The sequence below is a fragment of the Hippoglossus hippoglossus genome, chromosome 17, assembly GCF_009819705.1.
Source record: "Hippoglossus hippoglossus isolate fHipHip1 chromosome 17, fHipHip1.pri, whole genome shotgun sequence".
Classification (NCBI taxonomy): domain Eukaryota; kingdom Metazoa; phylum Chordata; class Actinopteri; order Pleuronectiformes; family Pleuronectidae; genus Hippoglossus; species Hippoglossus hippoglossus.
The window spans coordinates 12,856,067-12,881,034 of NC_047167.1; the positions used below are offsets into that span (position 1 = coordinate 12,856,067).

General features: G+C 43.9%; 1 protein-coding gene across 2 annotated transcripts in view; it reads right to left on the reverse strand.

Moving 5' to 3' along the window:
• Nucleotides 1-24,727, reverse strand: part of gpc1b (glypican 1b) — a 70,109-nt gene extending 45,382 nt beyond the window's left edge. The window contains exons 1-2 of one of the 2 annotated variants that reach the window (XM_034613064.1): nucleotides 24,573-24,727; nucleotides 23,920-24,450 (exon numbers count right to left, since the gene is read on the reverse strand). In XM_034613064.1, the coding sequence (XP_034468955.1) occupies nucleotides 23,920-24,079 (160 nt within the window). In that variant the 5' untranslated portion in view covers nucleotides 24,080-24,450; nucleotides 24,573-24,727. Of the gene's footprint in view, nucleotides 1-23,919; nucleotides 24,451-24,572 lie in introns of those variants that run through there. The other variant, XM_034613065.1, reaches the window with a different exon arrangement.
• Between the last annotated feature and the right edge of the window lie 241 nt (nucleotides 24,728-24,968).

A 24,968-nucleotide genomic window follows, 5' to 3' on the forward strand; every position in this document is an offset into this window, starting at 1 on the left:
GTTTTTTTCCTCTCAGTGTTCATGTGCCTGTTGACTTCAAACGTTTCAGATGTTTTCCCATCACCTGCTATGATTGATTCTTGGTTTTCTGGCTGTGCTTAAAACATGGAGCTTGAAACTCCATATTTCCCTTCTCTTTGTTTCCTTTATCCCCACATTGTGTGAGTCGAATCACTTTTACAAACATTTCGGAGGTTTCTTTTTTTAGTACCTTTCTTTTTTCAAAGCCTCCACTGCTCCTTTGCTTTTCTATATTTTACTCCTCGCATTTATTATGAGCTGTCAAAAGATTCTCACCTGCAGTGCAGAACCTGACTGACTACTTTTAATCTACAGATAAAATGTTTGGCTCTGCTGAGACGTACAAGCTTCAGCGTGCAGAAAAGTTAAGATGATGTGACACCAAACATTTGATTTCCGCTTGATGTAAAAGTTTAAATTCTCTTTCAGTGCAGGATTATTGTTGCCTGACTCAACCTCCTGTGCAAATATAAGCACTGGTGTCATATCAGCTGACATGTGATTTCAACAAGACGGTCGAATTTGAAGAAGCAGGGAAATCTTATCTCATCTCACCCTGCCAACACATTAAATTAAATGTTGTTCTCTGATGTGCTTTTTAAACATTAAAAAATGGTATAGAGCCCCCAAACGCCCACCCACCCGTGCAGCTGAAGTGCACCAGTATGAGCAGGACAAAGCTTCTCCACTGTCCTCCCTCGCTGGACACAGTTCATTAGAAAGAGCTGGCCTATGCTGAAAGGCTAGATGGTTATCCTCGAAGAGCAAGATGGAGGCAGAGGAGGAGGAGGAGGAGGAGGAGGAGGTGAGAGCTGGGCCACAGGGAGGCAGATAGAGCTGCTGGCTTTTGCTGAAGGGGTAGATGGTTATCCCACCAACCAGGGGGGAGGAGGAGAGGAGGAGAGTAGACAAAGAAATGGAGAATTTACAGACGATGCATTGGGGGCAGAAAGAAAGATCACGGGAAAGCCTCTGTAGACCACACTGTCTCATTTCGGTTCAACCTTCGGGGGCCTTTCCCAGCCCATGAAGACCACCCCCCATCGTGGGCTCGGTAGACCACGTCCTCCGGAGGATGCAGGAAGTGAGACACAGCTACTATGCTTATCAGGTTTTATTTAATTAAACTACAGATGCATATTCCAGATTCTCAGTGCAATAAAATTCAATCCACTGCCAGCAGCCAGTTAACTTAGCATGACAACAGGGAGAAACAGCTGTCCTGGCTCTGTCCAAAGGTAACAAAATAAAATAAACCAGCACCTCTAACAGCCTAGCCTCTAATTTAATATTCATTTATTCATTCACATATTCATGTCTTATGTTATTAACAGATGTGATTTCTTAACTGCACCTGCAATCCTATTTCAGTAAAAAGTGAAACGCTAACTTATTCATAGCACTGTAAACTCATTTCTAAATCTGTTTTAAAATAGAAAATGCAAATATGTTAAAATGTGTAGTGCACTCTCTTTTGCTTATTTAGCTTAAAACTCTGGCAGCTGCTCTGTGTCGGAGCCAAGGTCCCGAGTCCAGTTGAATTGTTTTGTATTCAGTGCACCTGCAAAATGTGTGAGTACCTCTGACATATAACTCTCATTGAAGTCCCTGTGAAAATACATTTTTCTCTCAAATGTCTTCCCCACAAGGAATGCAGTGCATTGTGCTGCACCTCCTCCAGCAGGATAGTTTTCCACCACCTGCTCTTCCCACTCTCCCTCCTCCTCATCCAGCTGTGAGAAGGTGGTGTGAAAGACCACTGGACTCGCATATTATGGATTGAAGCCAGCACTCGTCCGACATCATGTAACCTTTCCCTCCATCACAGCCCCCTACAAAGCCCACCATTGTGCGGCCCAGCCTGTGCCCTCCACCCACGCCCGCAACGCCACCCGGATCCCGGCGCACTGGCAGCCCTTTTAATTAACTTCAAATCTGTCAGCTAGCACGGAGCTGTGCCAAGGCAGACATGTCAGATCATGCACCATTTGATCTTTGAGGGGATTTTTCCCCAAAATTAATAGAGGAAAAGGCCGAGACAAAAAACGGGCAAATATTTGCGCAAATAGACGTCATGAGTGAGCTGCACTTTAATGTGTAGACCTTTGTGCAAATACACAACAGGTGGTACGGTAAGGATTTATGTGTGTGTGTGTTTGTGCGTGTTCCCGTGGCATTGTGTAAAGTAAGCCTCGGATCTACATTCCCTGACAAGAGAGGAATGTTTCTGACAGCTTATTCCCCAGAAACTCGTAAACTCGAAGGCAAGAAAAAGGTCAAAAATCTTAACGCATATTTACAACAAGACACATGATTTTAATCTGTCTAAACGTTACACTTTGTTTCATTTATAATGCATAAAGAACATGTGCAGTGTGTATTTATGGAAACACACTGCACAAATGGATTAGATCTAGATTTATGAGGTGATAGCAGATATATGAGCATCGGTTTCGGCTATGACAGATTTATCACTGACAAAGGAGGTAAAATATCTACAAAAAGTCAAATATGTTTTTTTCTGTCATTTTAATGTGGCTCAAAGTGAAGGTGAAGGAGTATCCTGGTTAATACAAAATGTCCAGTCTTAACCTTAATAAATCAAATTATTTTTATTGCTCCTGTCCCTGAAGATGAAAATGTAATAAAGTGACCATGGAAATTACTTTTCCTCCTAATTACCTGTCTCTTTAGCTTTGCTGAAGTGAAAATCGCAAGTGAGGCCGAGATTCCAAATGAGATTTCTTGCTTAACTGAGAGAGAAACACTGGGCTACACAGCCAGTGGCTTGGCACTGTTGTCACACCAGAATTCATGAGGCATGAAGAGCAGGTTTCTTCTCACCTGCAGCGTAAAACAAGCTGAGAGAGAGCGGAGAGGGATGGGGTGTTTCTTTTTTGCAGCAGAGCCACGTTGCTTCAGAGAGAAGAGACGCTGAACATCAAAGCCCCAGCTAGAAATAGGGGGAGAGAAAAGAGGAGGGGAGGCAGCGAGAACTGACAGCCAGGGGTCCTTATAGAGAATCTTAGCAGAGGAGAGAAAGAAGACAGGGACGGGGTGAATGGTGAAATGGTAAAATCAATGGTTAAAAAGAGGGTGAAAGAAAGAGGACGTCTCTTTACTGCACAGAAAGGAACAGGAACTTGACAGTCTTATTAAGACTTTCTCCAGACAGCACGATAGGTTCCCTTTATAGACCACAATAATAACTACAGGGGAAGTCGCCAGTTAACTGCCAGGGCAGATATCTGTATCACCACATACTGCTGCACTGCACAGCCACGGCCCCTTACAAGTGCTGGAACTACGAGGACAGACGTGCGGATAAAAGTGGATGTCCCCTCAACGTTGCTCGGAACACACACACACACATACAGTAACTACATACAGACCACAGAAATGCCTTGAGGTGCAATAAAAATCCTCAACCACGACCGATTCTGTTTGCTAAACAAGGCAGAGACGATATCATTCTATCAAGACGACAGATCTCTGCGAGGACACGCAGCGGCACGCGGCCTTGAAAATGCATCCATCCATTTCCCAGGTCCCCAGCTGAAAGATTTTCATTAAAAAAGCTCACTGCAGAAGAGCGGGAAGATTATTTCAGTTTGGATGGTCGCTGTGGCGGTTAAGGTGACAATGGACCATCTGAGCCTGCTGCTGCTGTGTTTCGCTGGAGTGCAGAGGGGTTCAGATGCTGGGAACTCACGTGGGTGCTGGGAGAGCAGCAGGGCTGTGTTTGTGGAGGGATTGTGCTATTCCCAGGAAACTCAATAAGAAGAGATGAGCATCTAATCAATAAGTAAACCGGGGCTGGTCAGAGAAGAGCTGCAGTTTCCTCGGTTTGAGTTTTTTTCTTCTTGCTTTGTTCGTCCGTCATCTGCAACTTCAGCTATCGTGCAGACAACATCTTGAGGAGGATGCTGTACCTCCTGGCTACAGTCAATGGATTTAAACACGCAGATCTTTAGATATTTTGTCTCAATGATTTGATGCCTTAACTACTACCATCATTATAATTAATTCACAATAATAATAGTTAAGTTATTGTGGGTAGATTTTAATAAAAAAAATGTATTTTCTCTACATGAAACGTTGACTTAGAGGCAGCAAACCCAACAAGAAAAATATGGTGAAGAAAATATGTTCGCAAATGCTCTCAATTTATCTTACCTCTGCCAACATTTGTTTGTTAGTTAGCAGGATTACGCAAAAACTACTCAGCCAATTTTCACGACATGTTGTGGAGGGTTGTGGCACGACCCAAGGAACAAGCCATTACATTTTGATGCTGATGCAGATCAGGGGTCAGATCCAGGATTGTTTTTCACGTTCTTTAATGTTGTGAGATAAAGCATTTTTATATCAGAGAATAATTCATGGATGTTAATGAACAAAATCAGCCGTGTTAAGTGGACTGATATTTATGAGTGTCTGCAATTTGGTGCAGTGCTACATGTGTTAAGTCCAGATCTTATATGTGGAGTATGTGGCGCAGAGTTTAGAGCTAAAAACAGAAACACATCATAAAAAGCTTTTAATTGAACCTTAAAAATGCATAAAGAAGATTATTGTTTCTGGGCACTGATCAAAAACAACTTCTGCTTAGGGGATCATTAGTGAAACACAACTGAGCAGAGGACACTCGGTGCTTGGGGCTGCTGTGTCTAAATGCTTAATGAACTCACAGACAAAATCCCCATTTGCATCTCACTTTGCTAATAATCAGACACATGGGACAATATAAAAACTGTTGTTCGACAATGATTTCAAACTGCCAGGCTCCTTTTTCTTTCTCCCCCCCACTGTTTTTCCAGAAAAATGGGCGGACATTAACATTGCACTAAAGGCCCATGACAATAGGTGCAAATAAAATAATCATCACCTTACACTGAAAGAGTAACTGTGGTCTATGAAAAGAAGTATTTATAGCAGTGTAATGGTGCATTAGGCAGCTTGTTCTCATGAGAGAAGGGGCCTGGCTATAATTTGCACAAAAAAAAAGGGTGATGTAGGAGGTGGGCAGTTTGAAGAGTTAAAGCGGCTTCTATAATAACCGCTCCGTGTCGTTTAGCTACAGAGACGCTGGTGGGCTGCCACATGGAATAACGCTCCACGCCTCGGTAAGAGAGGAGTGAACTGGGAGAGTGCTTTTAGAGAAGGTAACAATATGGTGAAAGCGAGGGTGGGGGATTGGGGTGGGGGCTATTGCAGCTTGACAGTGAAAGCACCTCATCTTCAGGACTAGAGTGGTTTCCTATCACGATGGAGCGGTGTCCTCGGAGGGTTGTCTGAGACGCAGTTAGCATCTATTCTCGTGAAGCTGCCCATCCACTGTGAAGGAAGCGTGTGGATTGCAACCAGACTTTTAAGTGGTATTTGTGCCACATAAAGTCCACACATTTGTCTGCATGTATGGTCCATGTGTCAGGCCAGCATGTCAATACATTTTGATGCTGCGGATCCTCATTTGTTGTCTGTAAGTTGGCAGGGTTACACAACAACTACTGGATGGATTACCAGGAGACTTGGTGGAAGGATGTGGTGTGGGTCAGGAAAGAGCCCACCAATTTCTGGCTTTTTCAACATTGCAAATTTTTTTTTATTGGTTTCTCAGAGAATCATTCATGAATCTTCAGGCGTGTTTAGCACACGGATATTATGAGTCTGAGATCCAAATAAAAATCAGAATCTAGTGAATTTAAAGGTGGTTTCATTCTAGTTCTAGTATTTATTCATCCGTCAAATTTATCAAAATAAATCATTAATCAGCAACTATTTCCGTGTTTATGACATTCCCTGCGAAATTGGTGAAAATGTTGAAAAACACAATCTCATAATATAAAGAAAGTGAAAAAAAAATCCACCCCCTGATCTGGATTCTCTTTCCCGACAAAGTAGTTTTTTTCGTAATCCTGCTAAATAACAGACCAACAAACAAATTGATGGTGTAAACCTAAACCCTATGGTGGAGGTATTAAACAACAGATTAAATGATAATGAAAAGAATCCTTACTTACATCCATCAAACTGTGAACATTTTATGTCAATCTGACAAGCAATGAGGGAACTCAGGTTAAAGTTTCCGTGCTATGGCAACCCAGTACTGAGATGCTTTACTGAAACAGAATAGATGTTGACCTTTGACCGCACCTCTCAGCTCTATTCCTGCCCAGCCAGCAGCAGATTACAACAGTGGTGAATGATTTAAGTTCCCATCAGCTCAATGTCACAGCCCAGTCTGCCTCGGTACCCTTCAGGTACACATCCCCGCTGCAGACTGATTCAGGAGCACTGAGCAGTGCATCGCTGCCAGTGACATCTATTACTCTCCTCCTCAGCCGACCAGAATACTCTGACGTTAATAGGAATTTCGATATCATTGGCCCGTCAAAGCATGAAAGATAATGATCAAGTCTGTTGTAAATAATTTAGGGAAGAGATGTGTTTGGAGAAGTCGTTTGTGATTGATTTTAATTTAACAACTGCGCTTCACTGATGCATACTCAAATAAACAAACACACACACACACACACACACACACACACACACACACACACACACACACACACACACACACACACACAGCGAGACAGCAGAATCAACTCTGTGTCCAAAGCACAAACAACAGTTGTTGACGTCACCCAAAATCAACATGGCCAAGGCCTGAGAAAGATAGAGCGTCACTTTATACAACAATGAGAAAAGAGAGGGGCTTTGCGATGAGCACGGCAGCTGCGCCTAATCACGGGAACCAAGCCAAGAGAGATGTGAAGAAAGACAGAAGGACTGAGGGAAGGTGAAGAATGCTGGAGAGCTGGAGGGTAAAAAGAGAAAGACGGGATTCAAGTCTCAAACGAGCCTGAAAACGGGGACTGAACGTTAAAGAAGAGGAGGGCTGTTACAGTGGGAGTTCATCCAAGTGAGCGCACAACCCTCTTGACAGAACACCCAAGTACGGAACATCAAAGGCTTGACGCTTTTATTTTTGCGGTGCCACCGCGTTGCAAGTAGGACTCAATTAGCCACAACCAAAGACAGGGGAAGTAGATTATATGCTACTGTCCTTTACTTTCCTCGCTTCTATTCCATGGGTAAAAGTTTACTAAAGACCATTCATTTCTGATAGGCCACGGCAATTAACCGAAATTGAATAGAAACCGACATTTATAAACTCTAACCCACTTGATTTGCTCATGCAGGGTTAATTAGGTTAATACTTTCTCCAATGCGTACATTCACGAACTGTCGTGATTCCGCTACGTTCCGTGCTGAATTATCTGCGCTCATTTTACTCATTAGCAATAAACACGAACACAGAAGTTATCAGGACACGTACAGTACGTGAAGTTTACTTTTTCAAAAAAAATGTTTTGCTCTAGAGTTTATGAAAAACTTACCTAAACACAAAACGAGATGAAATGTGACTCGCACAGCCAGGACATCAGGGTTAAAGTGACTGGAACGATCCGGATTCATATTCCGACTTTATCGATTATCACTAAATAAATGTCTATTTGTTTGAAGATCAACACACACACACACAAAATAATCGTACATTATTCGTAATCGAGGTAAAAGTTTTAGATAATCGTGATATTGATTTGAAGTCATATTGCCCAGCCCTAATTTCAGAAATTGTAACATCAAGCTTCTAAGAAAACCAACACTTCTGCCTTGCAGCTGTATGCCTCCACCAGCCAGTGCAGTTTCAGTTTACATACATTGTTTTCTTCACTCAAATGAGGTCCCTGTGACCTTTGACCCTTGACAACTGGAATCCAATCAGTGACAAATGGTCAAAATTCCCACCAGGACCTTGACATTTGACCTTTGATCCAATTTTAAATCAACTAATTCATGAGTCTAAGGGAACATTTGTGCCGAATTGTAAAGAGTTATCTCACGACATTCTTACAATAACACATTCACGAGGCAAGAAGACATGTTTTGCAAGGTTACAGTGACCTTGATCTTTTAACCTGCGAGCATCAAAATCAGTTCATACTTGAACTGTCATAATTTATAGCAAATTTGAAGATATCCTCTCTAGGAAGTCTTGAGATATCATGTTCACAAGAATGGGACGCACGGAAAGACGGACAACCTGAAAGCACTGGCTGTCCCCAGTGTGGAGGTATAATACAATACTCCTTTGAAGAGACCCACACTACCTTCTTTCCTTCAGTCCATCCAGTCCACTGGGCCCTGGTCATTTATCAACAGACGTCACACAACAGACCAGAGTCATGATTCATCCTGAGGCTCCCAGTCGCCCCTGCCCAAAAGGATTTGTGATTCAGTTTGACTGAGTGATGTCCTGGGCCCCCGGGCTGGACCCGCAGCTGCTGCTGGGGTTTGCTGGGTTGCAGGGGCGCAGGGGAGATCAGGTGACGGACAGGGATGCTACTTCTTCACAGCTGGAGGACGCCATTTATTCACATATTGTAGATCTAAGGTCTAATAGAAGTCATGTCAGAGGAGAAACAAAGAAATACACAAATAGATGTATGAGTAAAAGATCAACCAGAACGTAACCTAATGTGAGGTTTGGTAGGAACCCTTAAAAAAGTCATTATGCTGAGTTAAAAGACGGATAAAGTGACGCAAACAAAGAAAACAGAAGAATGAAATAGAGGTAGAAATAGAAAGTGGTTAAAAAAGTTACTATCGCTGTATGAGCCCTATGCTTCATCTCTGCCTCTCTCTTTATCTCAGCAGGATGGTGGCGAGAGCATGAAAGATTTACAGAGATGGCTTTTAGTTTAAACCAGAGCCCACCAAGACATTCAGAGGAAGAATAGAGGAAGGGAGAGGAAGGAGTTCTCAGACTCTCCGACAAAGCTTACTGTTACAAATACCAAGACATGCACACTAGATGATTAACAAATCTTAGCTAACCAAAGACCACGAACATACTGTCAGATTTACTGTCTCACGGTTTTAAACGTTGGAAGGCGCCGATGAAACTCGGCATTTCCTCAGAAAAGCACGACAAATTGTAATCAGCTGTTTATGCTTGTGTGTCCTTTGCTTTTCACAGAATTTTTTTTAAATGAAAATAAAACTGTGGACGAAGTTGAGGCTGCAGTAAAGTTGGAATCAGTGTGGGTGATACATTTTGAAGCTCAATTTGGAGGCGAGTTGGAAATATTATTCATTTTTGTGCAGCCTGTGATCATTAGAAACGATTCATCTCAATACATCCTCTGACCCCTTCCACAGCCATGGAGACATCATTCAATTTAATGTTAATGGGATCTGGGCTTTTAAAACAGTTACGGTTACTAAAGCAACATCCTATTGGTGATGCCTCCCGGCCTGATTTCTGATCAGACTTCCATCGCTGTTCCTTTCAAGCTAGAGGATTTCAAGTAAAACAGAAGAGACCTCAGTGTAGTCAATAACAACAAGAGTATACCTGTGACACTATAGATCTACACTACAGGATCACTTTGGCAGATAATCGCTTCAGACCAGCCCCTGGAACACGCCCAGCGATTGTGGAAAGAAGCGAATAGGACCAACAATTGCCCAATTATCCTCTAGTGTGGTGCCAACGTCGAAGGATACAAAATGTGTACGACATAAACACAGAGAGTTGCACATGTGATCGCCAAGCATCCCTCCAGAAACTCCTCCTAATAGGACACTGTTGAGGTAACGATTGCAGCTCAATATTGCTGCAAAATGTTGCACTTATTGAGTCACCAGGTGCAGGAGTTGCTAAGATCTGCCAGGAAGGTTATGTTTTCACCCCTGCCCGTCTATTTGTTGGTTGTTTTATATTTTTGTGTATAGCAAGATCACATGAATGAATGAATGAATGGTCACGAAACTCGGTGGAAGGACGTGGTCAGGGTCAGGGGAGAAGTCATTCAATTTTGGGGCGAATCTGGGCAGATCCAGGATTTTTTTGTCAATTTGTTTTACATTGCAAAATAGGGCGTTTTCCCCGTTTTCCCAGGGAATCATTTTGTGGATCAGTAATATTCAGGGGACTGAAAGATTTGTGTCCGAAATTTGATGCAGCTTGATTGAATTCAAAGGGACTTCGGGGCCTTAGCGGAGGTGTATGCTGTTCTGAGTGCCAGGCTATTTTATAATGTATCGGGGGTAAAAACGATATAATGACCATGCAACATATCTACACTGTTTTGTGTTGAACAAGCTGCGAGTTTCCGTGGGCGATATTTGCCCAGTGGGCTGCAGAGTTTAGGTCGCAAACAGAGTGAAGTGGGGAACATTGCATGGTTAAAATATTTTGTCTTTTTCCCCAGCTACTTTCAAGCTGCCCTTGAATGAAGCACTTATCCAGCTTTTTAAAGGAAAAACAGTAATAATAATATATGATTGACCGATCCCAGTATATGAACCTAATATGCACAATATTTACTACCTGTGATCCTGCACAAGCCAGCCGGTTGTTGCTGTAAATACCAAGTTTGTATTCACCTTGTCTTGTGGAGTAACAGTCCAGCAAACAAATGAAAACATTATGTTAAACACGTCCTATGTGCATGTTTATCAAAATATGTGAGCAGAAGCAGTCGTGTATTAGAGCAACGCAGCAAGACACTCGCACGGATGAAACACATTTTTACAGAGTGTATAGTTAAATACACACTCAAACACACACACACACACTATACATAAACACATTACACACATTAGAAACACACAAGGCAGCCAGCCATGCGCTAAGCTTGGGTTGACAGAGTTCATTTGGAAGATGTAAAATATTTATGAGAGAAGACTCTGCAGGGGAAGAAGAAGAGATGAAAATAGTGCGGGTGCAATGGAGGGATAGCAAATAATGAGACAAACGAAACAGTGACGAGTGGGCCCAACTGAAATGCCCTCTGTTACGGCTGAGTGGAAGAACTGCAAGCTAAATATGTCATTGTCATTTCAAGTTCATTAGCTTGTTGCCTGCCATCCCCTCCTGGGAGCAACTGAATAAGGGGACAAGTGTACAAAGGTATATTTGCTCACTAGCAAAAATCCCCTGAGCTCTCGCATGATTGAAGAATGACTCACGTTGATAATTTCTTTGTGAGTTTTAAGCTTGAGCTTTTAATAGTCCTTTGCTAACACGTGGACAAAAGGTCAGGTAATAAGTGTAAATGTAAAACCAAACACAGTCTCAAACATTTCAGAAATAAAAAAAGTTACAAACAGCATTGTAAATACTGAGAATGAGTCACATTTCCACATGATTATTCCACTTTCCTTCCAATATCCTTCCATCTTTTCAGGTGCACAGAGTGACTTGCTGTTATTTAGCTCAAATTCCAGATGTATTCAGAGAACATGATGTAAGCCGATTTCAGACATGAGCTCCTTAAAATTGGATCTGGATATTTTCTGGGCTTTTTCTACATATGAATACCGCAGCAGGAGATTGTCACGGTCAGATGCTCAAGTACTCACTTCAAAAATCACATGTTTTGGTTACATAACATCAACACCGACGTCGGCCGCTATAACCAAACGCTCTTGATTCTCCAAATCCAGACATTTCCCTGTTGTATTTCCACATGAGCGCACTCAGACATTTTCTGGTCAATTAATGAGGGGGCTGGTTGGAAAAGTTCTGCAAAATGTCTGGGGCAACAGATAAATGCGTTCTCACTTATAGCCCCTCCAGAAAGTTTCAGGAAAATATTCAGAATTCAGGGCACATCTGAAAGCAGTTGTACAGAGGCAATGTCTTGAGATAATTCCCAAACACTTTCCCTTCAAAACGGACACAAAGGGGACTTCAAGTAGAGACAGAGTCTTTTAAATGGGGGACAACAGGGGGAATTGGGGAAAGGGTAGAGAAAGTAGGAAATGTGGAAAAGGATTTAGTTAATAAAAAGATAATCATGTACTAGCAAACAGGATGACAATTGATAGTAATTACACCCTGTATTCCTTCTAATTATGAGCTTTACATATTTCACCCCCACTTCTCATAAATCCTTCGTAATCCTCTGGCCATTCCCACTCCTCCATTTTCAGAGTCCCTCTAACTCCATGTTGTAAATAGCCTTGCATGGTCAAGCCAAATAAGCAAACCACCGTGGACTACAGGGGCTTTCCTTAGCCACAAATAACTCTTGAGAGATGATGTCACTAAAAAAACCATATCTCACTATCTAATTACGGAAAAAATGTGCTTCGGAAGCACAAAATCCAGCAGGAGACGAGAGCTGGGCTGGACTCAGGGAGGACGGGTGGAAGCTGCTTCACCACAAACTGGGAGAGTTGGACATAAAGGGGCTGCAGTGCACAGCGAGAACAACTCATTTGGGTGTTCTGGTTGCAAGGATAACTAATGTTTCGGGGGACCAGGCGTCTCTGTTTAAGCGTAGACCCCCCCGAAATTGTACCAGATGGAAAGGAAGACACGCAGCAGTATCACAAAGCGCTAAAGTGTGGAAAACTGTGCTCGCAGGGCTCCAGGAAGCCAATAAAACAACATGCAGATTTCACTGTAATTACCTTCAAACTCAGAGAGGAGGAAGATGGGAGACGATTAAAGTGAGTGTGAGAAAACATTTTAAAATTAAAATAAAAAGAACAACAACAACAACATTTTTTGCAGAATTCATAAATCACATTAAGTATTACTTTTACAGGGGAGCATTTTAAGAATTAACGCGTCTTATTCCCAGAGCCCAGAGGATGTTGGTCTCCTATGGTGCATGAAAAGCTCCACTGACAATGATGATTTCCCTGGAATTGGGAATTACCCTCTGGAAACATATGGCTTCAATGTTCAGACTATAAAATGCATGGTAAAACTAGATCACAAAAATATGGAGTCGTAAAAATCGCAGACAAGTACCAAAGACAAACTAGCAATGTTTTTCTGGAGAGCATCTGTGAGCATGCAGTAAATTTCACATGAAAAATAAATGAATTCACAACTTCTTCTGCAGGAGCAGATACAGGGAGAGAGAGGGGAAGCCTCAAAGGCAGGAACGACTTAGCGAGAGGGGAAAAGAGAGAAGAAAAATAATCACTATAATGGAAACCAGTTTGAAACTGTTTATCTCGATGAAAGAAAATCTTCACCGAGTAACAATAAAGCAAAAATATTGCTGTAGTGTGCAGCCACTTGCCTAAAGCAGCTAAAAAACCAAATCCGCCCAAATGACCAATTTAAAAAGCCAAAGACAGAAGTGTCAGAGCCAGTGAGATTTGACATAGCTGGGGGAGAAAGTGGCGACTCCTCTGCATGCAAAGTATGGGAACATGCTTCTAGTTGGGAAGAGATTATAGAGAATAATATTTACACCTCAGGGGAGAGGAGAGGAAACTGGAGACAAAGATGATATTCACAAGTCTGGAAGCACCTGGGATATCTGCTTCACACACATGCAGAAACACATATGCTAACAGTCAGATAACTCACAGTCCAGCTACCTCTGCACTTGTTTTATTCTGCGAGGATTTGAGCTGTGGTATTTTAATAACAACCTACAGACCGTGTGGAAGAAAAGGGCCACTGTTGAACAGAGCGGAGCAAACATGACTGCTTATCAAAGGGAGGTGTGTAGTTGAGGGATGTGTGTACGGTTGCATCTGTGTGTCCTATCTTTATTAAATCTGTATTGTGTGTGGCAGGTGCTAGAGCGCAGAGGTGCTGGACACAGGCATTCAACGGCGAGACGACACCTCACTGATTTTTATCATCCAGTCCTATCTTTTATTATACAAACCCCATCTCTCATCTATTCAATTCCTATTTCCTCTTTTTATATATGTTTGAGAGATAGGAGCCTCTGGGCTTTCTCCATCAGGGAGAATCTCAATCTATTTTTGCAATTAGATTGAGTATCAAGAACTGGAGGGAGAGCTCAAAGAAAGTGACTGGGCCTCACAAAAGACAGTGTGTTCGTTCCACGCAAACAATTCCACACAGCGGAGGACATGACAGAGCATTTCCGAGTCTTAATGCCCTGGAGTCAGAGGAGCCCAGCAGCGTCAAGGGAAGAGGATCACAGAGGATGTGCAAGGCTTTCTCTGCTCTGCAGGTTGTCAAAAAATGTTCAGTGAAACTCGTATAAAACTGCTACTGGCTAATCAGTCTGTGCATTAAACAGTTTAAAAAGGTAATTCTTGATGGCCACACCTCTGTGATCTCTCAGCCTCTGTGTTCTTTGGGCTCATTTATCCTCAACGTTAGATATAAATACAGAATGGACAGACAGAGCCCTCCGTTCATTCGAATGTGTGAGTATAACAGACAAAACGGGGCAGTACCTCCATAGATTGTGGGGGGGCAGTGTGGCCAATAGTTCAAGGGAGACAACCATAAGACACGAGGAAGAAATTTCAAAAGTAGTCGAACTTTCTGAGATGAGCCTATAAGAGTTGGTAAGAAACTACATCTTTATGCTTTTACTTTGACTCTGACTCAGTGCTGCCCTCAACTGGAAGTATTAATTAACAACCATGCTAACGTAAAAGACATATGGAATTATGTGGGCAGTGATGATTTCATCGTTCTAAACGGACAAAGCTCTTTTTGCACGTCCAGACGGCATAAATGAGCCTTTATTCAGTTTCATCAGGTGGTGATTTTATCTTGTGAATGAAGCAACATGTCTGAGAAGTGCTGATGAAAAAGAAAGAAAAGTTTTATCATCAGTTGCCTGAACTTTGGTTTTTTGGAAGGACAGGGCAGGACTCGGCCAGAATTTGTCATTTATGGCTAATGACAGCATGAGCACAACACTGGGAGACTAATAGCGAAGGTCAGTTGGTGCTATCGAAAAGATCCACTGACATCAGAAAAGCATTTGAAACAGCAGGCAGTGATTTACACGGAGCCAAGGAGGCATCGATCAACTGTAACTTCCAGGGCGAAAAATGTGCACAATATGGGAGAGAAGCTAATCAAACCCATGACTGGTCTGCCTGAATTTGTAGAGGTGTGTGTCCCACAGGTGGTGAATCAAGTGACCCCCCACCCCCCACCCACCCACACACACACACACACTCTAACAACTGCTGTGCTCCTTTGAGACATGTACTTAACTCAGGTCTGTATGTGAGAACCCAAATGTCCGAGTCACATCCTGCCTCTACCCAGACGCCCCCCCCACCTGATTGTTCCAGATGTTGTCCCTGTTCTTGTAAACACGTTTGAAATAGACAATCCACCGCTGCATTCGTCATATGTGACCAAATGTCCAGACCGACTCTCTAGAGTTAATGTCTTTTGCTTCTTGCTTCAGTGACAGAACGGAAAAATGGCTGGACGAGAAGGAAAGGAATGTTCCCTTTGCCTTTCGGTCGTATGCAATGAAAACAGTGATTGAATCATGGGTAAAATATTGACAGTGAAACAAGATATCATGTCTACCAGTCAAGACACAACAACAGGCCAAGATATTTTTATGGCTGCTCACTCGTATCACCCATCCAACAATCTGCTCTGAGACACACTTGTTGCAATGACGGCGCTGCATCGGTGACGGGCACCAACAAGGAAACAGCTGATTGAAGAGAAGGTTGCCGCTGTCGTTGGCGTTGCGGTGTTACACAGTGTTCAGACACACCAGTTACATAACTTTTCCACCAGTCCTTCTGTCCTTTTTCCTACATTTTTGTGTTTGTCCACTCCTGTGATCCTGCTGAATTTGTTGCCATAGTGCCATAGCCACAGGATTTCTCCTCCAGGACGTGTCTTTGCCAACGAGCGAAAGTCTCCCAACAAATACTTTGGTCCACAGCTGCAGACAGTGTGTGTGTATGTGTGTGTGTGTGTGCGTTGGTGTAGGGCGTCACCCTGTAAAATTCATCCTGCATGCCCTCACTTATTTTGGTAGTGGGTGCCCCGGTTTGGGTCTGCACCATCTGCCAAGCAGTGGGAGGGCGAGAGGAGAGGTAGCCGGAGCAGAAGTGATGCCACGCTGAGAGCTGAAGCCAGTTCCTTGTCACTTCAAATACTCACCTTGTCTACAGAAGCCACCGCTGGAGGGGATATGAACCATAACAACTTGGCATGACACACATACACACAGACACACATAACCGACAAAGGGGCAAAACAAATATGTCAGCAATCTAACATACACTTCACGCACGGTGACAACAAATGGAGAGGAAGCAGTTTAATGACGTCCTCACAATGGCTTTAAAAGTCATGCAGAGAACACACATATGTGCCACACACACACACACACACACACACAGAAGGATACTCTCTCATTTGCCCATGGGCACATGCACACACACACGTATACACACAACATCCCCACACAACCGGAGACAGGGAAGAGGCTTTGACGAGGGAATAACTCTCCTTTTGACACATCCAATTCCTCTGAAGACAAAAGAGGAGTCAAACACCAACACACTGCAGCCCGCAGAGGGAAGGAACACACACACACACACACGCATAAAAACACACACACATGCGCCTGTTGCAATGACATTGCAACCCCCCCTGTTGTGACAAAGAAAGATTGGCCCTTGCTGTCATCTGTGTGTCTGTGTGCGCTTGCCAAGGGAGGGCTGTACGTGTGAACTCCTACTCTGCCATTAGGCAGGTGACAGGGAGGGAAAGACAAGAGGAGCAGGAGAGGGGGAGAAGCGAGAGAGGGGTGGCAGCAGCTCAAGCGCACGCTGGTCAGAGGAGAGACAGCTGATACTCTGTGAGGAAGTGCATCATATTCATATAGTCACTCGCACACCTCAATTTCCTGCCTTTTAGTCACTCGGGTAAATTGTTGGGTAAATTGGTCCTAGCAAATGGAAAAGACCAATAATGCTCCCAGTGTCAAATTCCCAGTATTTGATTACTTTATAATTCTGTGTTTTTCACAGGAAATAGAATGGAAAATTGCCAGTCCAATCATGTTGTAGATTAGTATGACTACTGGTGTGCGCTTTATACAAAGAAAACAGGTAAGTGTGCAATCTGTGCAAAGTGTTCTCGCATTAGGGAGAGTTCACAGCAACTAAACGTGTTTGGGCAGACTGTCCTCCAAGTTAACAGGCCCGAGAATGAACACAGTTACATAAGGCCAAGCAGCCGAGGACACACTTTTAGAACGGAGCTATTTTATTCTAAGCATTTTCTCTTTTTCTTCTTTTTCTTTGTGTAGTTTCTGCCCTGTACATATCCTGTCAGAGAGCAGAGTAGCGCCGAGCAATACCAAGCAGACCAGGGCAGCCCAAGTCAGCAGTCCATCAGCCCTCTCTGTCTCTCCCCCTCTCTCTATGGTGAACATCAAACACACTGTGGTCTGTTTCATGCTCCCTGCAGCCCATTATGGCTTAATGCTTCAAGAGGCTTCTTACTGACTTCAGCACTTTAACAACTCCAGCACATTCAGTTGGTAGGCAAACACACGTACACAAAGACACACATGCACGCTGAAAAAAAACACACACACGCCCGCGCGGCTGCACATAAACAGTAACAGACAGGAGCCCAGATGCAGGGATTCACACGCTTTTAAACATGCGGCAGAGTTACGAGGCTGCACTCTGTGATACGGAGGCAACTGTTGCTTTGGCTTTAATCTGTGTGAAGAGGAAGACCAACAGATGTGCGGGGCTTTCTGCTGATATTAACCTTCAAATAAGCCCCGGCGCTCTTATCTCCAAGTCAGTTAATGAGTTCCATTCACAAGGCGGCAATATGTAATTCAGCGCGATCAATTAGTTACCCGCCGCATGGAGAGAGAGAGCAGCACATCAGCTGGGGTGTTAATGGGATGGAGATAACACTACTGTCCAGATATGACAACGCTGCGCACACATCTTAACACACATAAGATTTACAGTTAAGTTTGGTCTGTCCCATTAACTCTCTGAATTCACACCTACAACATTACATAGCTGGATTCATGTGTTGACATCGGTGTAATATTGCTGTTTTGCTCGCTGACTAAATTACTGCAGCTCCCTTAATACGACAGAGGATTCCTTGTTTTGTTTGTGCCTAATTAACCTTTTGCTGCTGCAGCCGTCACCTTATGTTTCACACCTGAGGTTTTCAGTGCGCATTGGCATACTTCAATATGTTTAGTCTAATTATTTGGTTCAATTGTGTCAAACAAGTCATGTTTATTCATAGTTTATTTAAATTAATAAGGCTACCACACAGAGTGCAGCTTGTTTTACTCACAATCAAGCGATTGGTTGAAGATAAGATAAGATAAGATAAAATAAGATAAGATAAGATAAGATAAGATAAGATAAGTTAAGATGAGATAAGATAAGATAAGTTAAGTTAAGATAAGATAAGATTTATTGATCCCGCGACAGGAAAATTTACTTTTTACAGCAGCAGTAATAATAATGAGGCAGACAAGACATGTGAAAGTATAAAAAAGATAATAAAACAAATTAAATTAAATAAAGAGAATATGTACAGTAGAGTACAGAGGTACGGAAAAGTAGGTAGGATTTGCGTCAACCAAGGAAATAAAGTTTTTTTTTTTTTTACTACAGCCCTAACTGGAAGTGACTCCTAGGCCATTTCCAGCTTCTGCTCCGCACCGTTAAAATCCTGATTTTATCACAACAATGTGGTTTGACATAGTCCACGCACACAAGTTACGGACAACAACTGTGCTGTGATTTCAGGGATATTTACTGGAAGAATAATCACTTACAGAGAAAGCGTATTCAAACCAGCTGCTGTGATTGAGACACATGTCCGACCTCGTGCTCCAGGGGCAACACTAGTGACACTACGGAGAGAAGCTCAGGTTTTTCCACCATTTGTCACTGTTGAGACAAAGTGGTTAAGGGAGTCTGGTGACAAATGCACTTAGTGGACAACACTGTCTATAATCTCTCATTTGATGATGTAACTTAAGATGTAACTGCCAATTAATTTTGAACAAACCACAGCCAAACTCGTGACTCAGTCAGTCAGCGTGATTCATGTTTTAATCCCGAAGAGTCCATCTCTAAATGCTTTTGATTTATGTGCCACATTAAAAAAGGTTTAGCTTAACAATGTTTGAAAACTGATGATTTGCTCACGTTGGCTAAGACTGGACATGGACATGACATGAAACAAATGTGTAATCTAGCCATCAAAGTATGAATCCAAGGGGCTTTACATAACTTTGCCATTACTAACACTATGATAAACCATTTTCCAAGAATCCATCGTGCCATTTAAGTTACTTGACTGTGACAAGGTAAAGTCTCCATGCTGATAATAAGACAATGGAGTGATGGTGTCCCAATAATTAACTATAGTGTGAATATATTTGTATATTCTGGCATGAGCTGAAGGGACAGGAGAAGGGCAGCATCACATGTCAAGCAGCTTCACAGAGGAGCAGAGGAGCTGGAGGGTCCTGAGCTAACTGGTGCTGGATTTACAGATACTCTACATGGTCTGCATGTTAATGTCCACTCAAAGTATAAAACTCAAGTATATGGGACATTTGGTTTGCAGACCATGCAGATTCCTAAAGTTGTGGTCTTACTGGACATACTAATGAGGATAAAATAAAATGTGATCTTTCACATTAGTCAGTACAATGTATTAAATGACCTCTTTCATTCTTACTGTTTTGATGTTGACTCTGCAGCCACCGCCTGGGTAACCAGCTCTGTTTTCTGCTGGCAGCCGACTCCCATCTCCATTTAACCTCTGGCTGGAAAGTGGTGTAGGGGGCAGCAAGCACAGTAGCAGCCATTATCTTATCATTACCCCCAGTTCCAAGAGGTGAGGCTTACAGGGGGAGATCCTCCGCTCGCTGCGTGACATCCCATGATGCGGTTTAGCTGCACATTTCAAGACCTATCGCTAAATGCTCGGCCAAGTGCCTGGGTTCAAAATATTCCCATACTTTTCACTGTGGGCTGACATGCTGATCAGCCCGTTTTTTCCAGCCACAAGCCGGTCTTTAGTCAACAACAGTTCCTAGCAGGCCTGGTAAGCTGCAACCCCACTGTATCATTACCCAAACACTGGTTAGAGATGACACTTCAGAGCAGCGAGCGACTCGCAGTCAGCCTGTAGCAACCGGCAATCAACAACAACACAAATACAGCATGGGAAAGCCAGTGCCATACCAAAATGCTACCAGCCTTCCTGCAGATGTCTCATGCAGCTCGTCTCTTTGTACGGGCTTATATGACATTCAGCATCCAGCACTCGTTGGCTGCCAGCTGCTTTCAAAGAGCGTCTGGCGCCTCTCTCTTTAAGAGCCGATGAGAGAGAGAGAGAGCGAGAGAGAGAGAGAGAGAGAAAGAGAGAGAGAGAGAGAGAAAAGGAGAGATGAAGAATGTCATCCCCTGAAATACGAAAAGATAAGTCATCGGGACTGTAATGATGGGGTGGGACAGGGAGGGGGCAGAGCAGGGAGGAGACAGATGAGCCTTGTAAAAGTCAATCATCCATTTTTTGGGAAAACACCATCAGAAATAACTGATTATACCGAAGAGTGTTAAATTATAATCATCACACTTATTTGAGTTTATTTGTGTATTATTTTGCTTTTGCTCGTCTGATACTGTTCTCACGGCCCAGTGAACGCTGCTGAACACTGATAATGAACAGCTCCCTTAATTCAATAGTTTCTTTCTTCTGCCCCCCCCCGAGGCAAATTATTTAAGAATAGGGGACCATCCAAGTTGCTATGTGAGGCGTATCGATGTGAGAGCAATATCTAGGAATCTTCTTTCACCGCTGACTGAGCATAATCAGACACACACTGTGATATGGGACAGGGATGTTGGAGACTTCTGACTTTTTCTGCTTCAGATGTCGAGAAAGGCACCTGTTTCAAATCTAAATAATTGAAGGTATGAAAGTAAAACAATATCTTTTAACCAAATAATCTCTGAATTTAATAAAAAATAATGAAATGCCACTGGCTTAGAGGAACACGCTTTTCCTTTTACCCTTTCCTGGTTATATTGCCTGCAGACCTTGTTCAAATTTTATTAGATTTGCTTCTGTGTTTGACTATACACATTTGGTGCATCTGAAATTGAAGTGTGCCCAGGAGTTGTTCCTTGTGCGGTGGCACTGAGAAAAGGATTGGAGAGCAGAAATCATTTTCAGAGCCGGGTTGGAGTCGTCTCTCATCGTCCTCCCAGACTGAACCTGGGTGATGTACTTAGCATGTGACCTTGAGTCGGGACGTCCAATACATTAGGTTGATCAAGCCCCGGTGTCACGGCAGGAAACATCCCTCTGCAAATGTCAGGGTTCATCCACAACGTTTTGGTGGCTCCATAATTTGGAGGCATAAATTAAAGCATTCATATTTTACTAAGGTGTTTAATATGCCAGACTGTTATTTATGCTCGACAGCCAAGAGACAGGGACACCGGAGAAATATTGTTGATGTAAAAACCCAAGTCTCCCCCTCTCTTCGTCTCACTATATGTCTACCTCTTCCTCATCTCTCATTTCTGGCATTCCTTTATCTATCTCCTCCTCCACCTTCAGTTTCCACTCCATTATTTTCCCTCTTACGGAGAATACATTTCAGACTTGTGTCAATACATAACGCCTTAAGTAAGCTCCACGCCATTGATTGGAACAAGAGGAATCGGTAGTGTCACGACAAGACAGATATGCTCTTTAAAGCGTTATGGATCGCAGACATTGGGAAGAAAAAAGGAGTTTTCTCAGGGGCCAGGGCTGGCGTTAATTCTGTCAAATGATTTATTCAGTATGGTCAATCAGTGAAATTAGAAGTATCCCGTTCCGACTTGGCCTTCACTACCTGATGATGTACGGTGGTGATGACATGGGCAAACAGTTTCATCCCATTACCGCCCCTCCCTCAAATCTCTCCCATCCTATCAGTGTAATCGAAAGGAAGGATCTTCTGTGTGTGTGTGTGCTCTTAATGCTCCGTGCATCCAGCTCAAGAATATTAGAGAACCATCAACAGCAAAACATCTAAAGCTGCGCTCAGACATGCACTGAACTCCGCAGATCCTCCGCATTTTCTCCAGAGGACGTGAATGTGTGAACCCACATGTCAGAGTAAGAGACTACGTATTATCTGCAGACTTTTCCGAGTCGGCCTCCTAGTGTAAAGTCTGCAGAAAGCCAGGGGAATCCGATGTGAGAACACAGCAGGGGGATCCCCCTCTGGAGTCGCCACGAGCGTGTGTGTGGGGGGGGGAGTTAATGACGTTTGTAACACGTGACAGACACAAAAATGAACCCGGCTGCACCCGGCTGCTCCACCTCTCGCCTGAATAATGGGGAGGATTTGTTGCTGTTGTGAACACGTCTGTGCAGAGAACCTCCCGCTGCGTTGTGCACGTGTGAAAGGCCAACTCTGGGTAAACTCCCGACCTCATTCTCTGGACTTCACCCGCAGGTCATGTCTGAAAACGGCTTAAATGTTAGAAGCAGAACCCACTGCACATTACTATTTCCGTCAAGACGCTTTCTGCAGAAATAGAAAGAGAGCAGTTTCTACTTTAAGACCATCCTGAGTGTGTGACCTTTTCGGGCGGATACCGCGTAAAGTCACCCTCGCACATCTCAGTTCCATTCCGCCCGGGCTACCCAATAACCATGGCCGTCTTCGCGGGAAGGAAGAGTTTATCTACTGTCACGGTGTAGTGCAGCTCTCTGTGAAAACTGAATCGTGTGATACAGCGGATGTGGCTTATGCAGAGTCCGGAGGAGGTTTTGTGGAAAAAGTACGTTATCAGATTTGGGATGAATGCAGCAGTATAAGAAGCATTCAGATTAATATTGTGCACATTCCACTCTCATTTCTTGTTTCTAAAAGTCTCTAGATGACTTCAAATATTAGTGTTCTTTACTTTCTATTCTCTGTTTGGAAACTAGTTCATTGCATTCACAGTTCAGTGAATAAAAAAAAAAGGATGAGTTCAATATCAAGTTATAGCTCCTTTGAATTATGAGCATACAGAAAAGCAGTTATGGAAGCATGCTGGGTCACAGTCTCCCGTCTTGTCCATGCATGTACGCTACTGTAACTGTAGAACCTGAAATTGCGGTAAACCCTTAGTGTGTGTGTCTCTTTGTTCATGTGTGTGAAAAGCGCTGCACCAAATTCCAGGAGAGGCACACATGTAATCTTCTAGGAACTGTCGAGGGGCTTGTGACCGTCTGACATCAGGCCATGAATGACACAGTGAGCCACATCATATATTTGTACAGCTCATGGTCAAGTGACTGGCCGGCCAGCGATAAGGAAGAATGTCCTGCGCATGAAAGGCATGTTAAGAGAGCTTGGAGAGGGGGGGAAAGATCTGGGAGCGTCTCAAGGGGTTTAAAGCAACTTAATTCAAACTGATAAGGGAGAAAACTGTGAGAGGCAAACTGAAAGCAAAGTGCTGAGCCTGCATCTGTTTCCAAAAAAAGGTGCAAGAATTTTTTTTCTTTTTTTGATCAGGGATGCAACAGCCACATTGTCTGTCATGTCTTTTCAAAGCAGCGTTTCATCTCCAGAGCTTCCCTCCCTCCTTCTTTAACATGTGACGTGAAATGAGTGTGTCTACAGGTTTAGAAGCTAAAAAGTTGAACATCCCATCAGCTCCCAGCAACTTTAATAAACAAATTGTATGCTTGTGGTTCATGTATTTTAAGATGCAACATCCTAAACACCACACTGAGCACACATGGGGGGGGGGGGGGGGGGGGGGGGGTGTGAACCAAATACACCCAAGCAACACACCAACAATTATAAATGGTATAGGCCACCAGTGCAGGTGCGACTTTGGCCCCGAAATAGACCAACATTCCTGGTGGGACTTGCACAGGGATTATGCTCCTCAGTGGCAATGAGTTTAAAGCAACTGTGAGCTTCTTTACTGTGCACTTAACACATCATTGCGCACATTTAAACAATCCATACATTGCTTCTGACCAGGCCCGTGGGTTCTGGAAGTATTTGCGGGTGTTATGGAGGAGCTCACCTGATATTTCAGACTGAGGGACACCATCAAGATAGAAACCCTTCCCGCTGTAAAACTGCCTGATATCCGAACAACTCCGGGCTTTGCTGGTGCCTTTGTCTCCGTGGGCTGGTGCCGTCAGCGAGCACAGTGCCAGAGCCGCTATGATGAATGAACCCATCCTCCAACGTGGGGACCCAGTCAAGTGCAAATCCGACCGTGTTGGGGGGGTCCTACAGCAGGAGCAGGAGACTCGCAGTGTCAGGCGTGTGTGCGTAAAATATCCACCACCTTCCTCCTCTCTGTCCTTTCAGCGCGTCCGCCGAGTCTGTGACTGCTCTTCTGCTGCGCGGCACCGACCGGTGAGAGAGGACTCCTCACAGCGCAGAGGTCCCGTCTCTTTCCCGGTCCTGATAAGTGCACAGGAACAGGACCTTCTTCTCCTGCTATTATTCAACCCCTCCTCCAAGAGAGCCGTGTCTTCTCCGGATTACGCGCAGGTCCCCTCTCTCATATATCCACTAGTCACACACGCCTTTCTCTCGGGCTCACCTACAGAGAGGAGAGAGATCTGGGTTATGCGCACTTACAGCAGGAATAACTGAAGTCATGTCATGAAAATAGCAGTGCTGCGCTGACGCGGTGCAGCCTGGTTTCTGTGGCCGCACGCCTACCGGCTGTGTGACGGCGCAGAGGGATCCGAGTGGAGAAGTGCGCACAGGCAGCCACCGCAGCTCATTTCCCAGCGCAGGGTTTCTCTAAACGGTGCCAACGCTGCCACTCTGTGGAGTGAGGAGGAGGAGGAGGAGGAGGCGGGGGAGAGAGAGAGAGAGGGAGAGAGGAAGGAGGGATAGAGGGGGGAGAGAGAGAGAGGGAGAGGAAGGAGGGATAGGGGGGGGTGGGGAGAGAGAGAGAGAGAGAGAGAGAGAGAGAGAGAGGGACGCACGAGGTGTCACGCTCCTCCTGTAGTTTCCGGTTTTTATCCCCCCCCCCCCTCATCTAAATGTCATTTGCAGTCATGTTTCAGGAGACATCAGCGTCTAAGCAGGTTTGATTTGTCGCTGCAGTTT